Genomic DNA, 5,044 nt, shown 5'->3' with positions numbered 1-5,044 from the left:
GTCACCTGGGAGCTGCTCGAACCCTGGCGCTCGTCCAACAGCACTTCTGGTGGCCATCCATCAAGGAAGATGTCCAGGAGTTCGTGGCAGCCTGTGACACATGTCCAGAACAAGACAGCCAATGAACCCCCTGCTGGCTTGCTAAGACCCCTCCCAACTCCTCATCGACCCTGGTCTCACATTGCCCTGGACTTCGTCACAGGACTCCCCAACTCAGGTGGCAACACATGCATCCTCACAGTTATCGACCATTTCTCCAAGAAAGTCCATTTCATCCCTCTGCCCAAGCTTCCCACTACTAAAGAAACTGTCGAATTACTCATCCTCCATATTTTCCAAGTACACGGACTCCCCATGGACATTGTCTCTGACCGGGGTCCTCGGTTCACTGCGCAGTTCTGGAGGGCCTTCTGCAAACTCACTGGGGCCTCCTGTAGCCTCTCCTCAGGTTTCCATCCCCAAACCAACAGCCAAGCAGAATGGGCGAATCAAGATTTGGAGGTGGCACTCAGGTGTATGGCGTCCGGGGATGCCGGTTCTTGGAGTAAGTACTTACCTTGGGTTGAATATGCTCATAACATTCTTCCTTCATCTGCCACAGGTCTCTCACCCTTCCACTGCTCCCTAGGTTACCAGCCACCACTCTTCCCCAACCAAGAGGAGGAGGTTGCCGTACCCTCAGCCCAGATCTTCATACGCTGCTGCAGGAGGATGTGGGCATTGGCCCAGAGAAAACTCATTCGCTCCACCCTAGCATCCAAGAGGCAGGCCGACAAACGCCGCACTAAGGCATCCACTTACCGGGTGGGGCAACGAGTTATGCTCTCCAGACGCCATCTGCCACTCAGAACCGTCTCCCACAAGCTGGCTCCCAGGTACCTAGGACCTTTCCTCGTCAAAAAGGTAATCAACCTATATTCCGTCAGACTGGCACTACCACTCACCATGCAACGCATCCACCCCATGTTCCACGTATCACAGCTTAAACCTCTGGTCTCTAGTTCTTTGCTCCCACCCTCCAAACCTCAATGGTGGCGAAGCCTACATGGTCAAGAAGCTACTGAAGGTGTGGTGGCGAGGCAGAGTACTCCAGTACCTGGTGGACTGGGAAGGTTACGGTCCTGAGGAGAGAAGTTGGGTCCCCGCCAGGTTCATCTTGGACCCAACCCTCATCTCTGACTTCCACTGGCAACACCCTGATGCTCTTCCTAAAGCGCCTGGAGGCACTCGTGGGGGGGAGGGGGGGGTACTGTCATGCTCCGCCCCGGACATCCACTCCGGAGATTACGGATCTCTCACGCCAGCACCAATCCGGATCCGAGACAGGAATTCCTTCTCTCCTGAACTCACTTCCTGGTTTTCACTGCTGCTTATTTAAATGCCGTTCTCAGACTCTGACTTTGCCAGAACGTCTCGTTTGCTTCTCTGGTTGTTTCTGTGCCTCTCTTGCTTCTCATGGTTTTTCTCTCTAGTGACTTTTTCTTGTTCATGGTTTTTGCACTAGCATTCTTCTGGTTCATGTTTTTTTGCACTAAGGGTTATTTCTGGTTCATGGTTTCTTGCACTAAGGGTCTTTTCTTGTTCATGGTTTTTTGCACTAGCATTTTTGTCTTTGCCTGTCTCATGTATTTGTCAAGTTGTTTGTCTCATTTTGTCTGGACTATTTTTGCCATTTGTTTTTTGTCCTGTTTGTTTACCTTTTTGCCACACCCTTTCTTCCCTGAATTAAATCATATTTATTGGATTACAGTCTGTGTTTGGCTCTTGGATCCTAACTTCACCACACCTCCATCAATCCTAACATTTACATTCTTTTAACACAAAAATATACATTTCTTACTGGAAATAAGAAAATAAATGAGTGCTTTCTTTTTCTCTTCTTCTAAATTTCCATAGGGTTACATATGTTTAGAAATCTCTCTCGTCCCCCCCCCCCCCCCCCCCGATGATGAATTACTTTTGGTAAATTTAAAATCTGATTTCTTTATTTCATTCAAAATGATTTGCACATCCAAAAATGCAGCAACCCCTTCCCATACCGATCAATAACAACTAACTCATCTGAATGAAGCACTACAAGCTGCCTCCTGTCATAGCGGCATAGTTACCATTGCTATGGGGTCATGTGATGGTGCAAAGCCTCTGTAGAATGTTACAAATATAATGTACATACAGATATAACATATATACAAATCCCAAAAATTTAATCTAAAAAATATAGATTTGATATAAATTAGGTCAAAGGTGAACTAGAGGGGCGGCACAGTGGCGTAGTGGTTAGCACTGTCACCTCACAGCAAGAAGGTCCTGGGTTCGAGCCCAGCGACTTGTCCAGGGTGTACCCTGCCTCTCACCCATAGTCAGCTAGGATAGGCTCCAGCTTGCCTGCGACCCTATAGGACAGGATAAGTGGCTACAGATAATGGATGGATGGGTGAACTAGAGGGGCAGTCAGTAGAGTGCTCTGTCAAGCAACATGTTCAGATTTGCATCAAAATCTAATCAACTGGCCCATGGTCCACCTTTCCTCCAAATTTCATCAAAATCCATTCACTACTTTTTGAGTCATGTTGGGAACAGACAAAACACTCCTGGATCCAAATAAATATCCAGATTTGCATCAAAATCTAATCAATTGTTACTTGGCCCATCGCACACCTTTCCACAACATTTCCTCAAAATCCATTCAATATCTTGAGTTACACTGGGAACAGTCAAACAAGTGGAGACAAAAACATAACCTCCTCCAACTAAATTGGCAAAGTTAATAATCCAGCATTTCCAGGGGAAAGTAGATGCTTACTAATGATTGCCAGCTAACTAGTATTAATCTAGCCGATCTAGCTAGAATATTGCGTAAGTAGTTAGCTTTGGCATCCAGTCAGCATTTAGTGCTTAACATCACGATAGAAACTAAATATTTCAAAACAAACGTTTTAATGTGCTTACTTCATTCCAGTTCATCTTACATTTTTTTGTAACTCCACTTGTCTTCTTTTCACTTTGCAGTCATGGCAGGTAACTGATTAGTGATGTAGAGTCTGATCAGTTTGAGTGTCTACTTTTCTGTGGGAATCTTGGTTCATCTTTGACCTAATTTCCATAAAATCTGATTTTTTGAGATTTTCATTGTTGGAATTTACATTTAAGGTTCTGAATTTTTAAAATCTGAGATGCAAAAGGAAGAAAGGGAAAAGATGGCTTCATGACAACAGTATTTATTACAAATACTGGCTCAAACATCAATTTCTGCTTCTATCAAAATGTCTCAGCATTAGAAACTACATCTTTTTGAACTTTGAGAAACAGCAAATCTGTATAGATTTGAGAATCTTTTTCTGAAAATTCTATAGATCTCTTCTAGAGAACAAAACCTTAAACATGTGGAAAACATACATTTGTGCAATTCAAATGTCAGTATAGACCACTACACTTAATACCACTAGTGCTGATTAAATACAATATAGTCTGATTGTAAAATCCTCACAGTTTTATTTGTGTAAAGTGAATTAAAGTACAGTGTGTTTCAATTTATTTTATATCATTTCACAATCTAATAACTTTGCCAGTTCTCATTCAACTGACCTCAAATTTTAACAGCATGTGTGGAAACAGGTCAAAATTTTATGTTTTATGTTTTTATTTTTTATGTATAGAAATGCCATTTACTGGAAAAGAAAAGGCGTTTTGTGTGTTCGAGTACGCTCGAACACAGTCGAATAAGACTGTGCAGTGTGCATTTATGACAGAATTCTCTAAAAATGCACTGTTACCAGAAAAGACTGTTACCAAAGACATGCTGCAGCGTGTTTGGCAGGAGCTGGACTACCGACTTGACATGTGTCGGTGTCTCAGGCAGTGCGCATATTGAAAATTTGTGAAATCGTTCATGAAATCCACATACCTTTGAATTTCTTATTCAAATTTGGAGGAATAAATCTTATATTGCTCAACATTAAGTCTGTTCAGTTTCATTTGCCTAGACTATGTAGTTTCTGGGATATTTACATCTCAAATAATATAATTTTTTTTTTGAAACACCCAGTATTTAGATGTACATGTACAATGTCTAACAAATTAATAAAAGTCAATGAAATGTGAATGTTTTAAATCAAGCAACCTGTTTACTATGTTTTAATCATTTTTGAATCAGTAGTTAATAATGTGTTTTTCAATTCTATCAGACAGGAACACCGGGTCCAGCAGATACATTATGATTAATAATGGTTTGTCATTTCATGATGCTCAGAGTTACTGCAGAATGCATCACACAGATCTGGCCAGTGCCAGAGATGAAGAAGAAAATACAATTGTTAAACAGGCAGTTACTTCTAATACTTGGATTGGTCTGTCCAGAGACCTTTGGAAGTGGTCAGACCAAAGCAACTTCTCTGCCATTCCTTGGGTGTCAGGAAAACCGTGGGGTATGGGGAAGACTGATAATTGTGGTAAATTTATTAATGGCCAGGTTGACACTGCAGAATGCTCTGAGATAATGCCTTTCTTCTGTCTCGGCAGTGAGTTAAAGTCTTGTTCAGGCTAATTTTTTACTACTTTCAATGGCTTTTAGAATACAGTTTAATTTTGTGGATGTTTATCTATGTCCATTTCTGTTTTCAGATATTATAAAACAACGAATCATAAGAATGAAGGTTAAATCGAGTCAGGATGCGAATGATCCTGCAGTAAAGGCAGCAATCTTACAGAAGGTGTGACAAATCCTCCAGAATTTAGCATTCAATTCTCTTTTATAGCACTGAGCCCTTTCGTCTTTATCAACATGTGGCACATGGTCGTTGCTGTAATTGTAATCTTTCTGTTGTATTCGGTCTCATTGTATTCAGTAGCCTGTAAGTCTCATTTCTTATTTAGTAATAAATGAAATTTTTTTCAGATCATGGAAAAAATGAAGGAGCATGGGATGGCAGAGAACGTCACCATAAAATGGAAACAGCAACCAGATGGCCTGGTCTTCCACAAGATAGAAAATAAAACTGGAATTTGAACTCTAAATCGGTTAATTTAAACATTCTTTTCTTAAGAT

At 41.4% G+C, this 5,044-nt stretch overlaps 1 protein-coding gene across 1 annotated transcript; it reads left to right on the top strand.

The window, feature by feature from the left end:
- Positions 1 to 4,327: 4,327 nt before the first annotated feature.
- Positions 4,328 to 5,044, top strand: LOC132882830 (uncharacterized). Its single transcript, XM_060915939.1, has 3 exons — positions 4,328 to 4,517; positions 4,621 to 4,709; positions 4,895 to 5,044. Exons 1-3 carry the CDS (start codon positions 4,427 to 4,429, stop codon positions 5,003 to 5,005), a joined length of 291 nt encoding a protein of 96 aa, XP_060771922.1. The 5' UTR covers positions 4,328 to 4,426; the 3' UTR covers positions 5,006 to 5,044.

This window comes from Neoarius graeffei, chromosome 3, assembly GCF_027579695.1.
Source record: "Neoarius graeffei isolate fNeoGra1 chromosome 3, fNeoGra1.pri, whole genome shotgun sequence".
NCBI lineage: Eukaryota > Metazoa > Chordata > Actinopteri > Siluriformes > Ariidae > Neoarius > Neoarius graeffei.
The sequence above is the reverse complement of the archived record's forward strand: the minus strand, read 5'-3'. Positions and strand labels throughout refer to the sequence as shown.

What these genes read in the sequence shown, in the direction of transcription:
- LOC132882830 (XM_060915939.1), top strand. Translation starts at nt 4,427, where the DNA reads ATGGGGAAGACTGATAATTGTGGTAAATTTATTAATGGCCAGGTTGAC. An exon ending in GCCTTTCTTCTGTCTCGGCA is followed by an intron (nt 4,518 to 4,620) that starts GTGAGTTAAAGT and finishes TTCTGTTTTCAG; the next exon opens with ATATTATAAAACAACGAATC. An exon ending in AGGCAGCAATCTTACAGAAG is followed by an intron (nt 4,710 to 4,894) that starts GTGTGACAAATC and finishes AATTTTTTTCAG; the next exon opens with ATCATGGAAAAAATGAAGGA.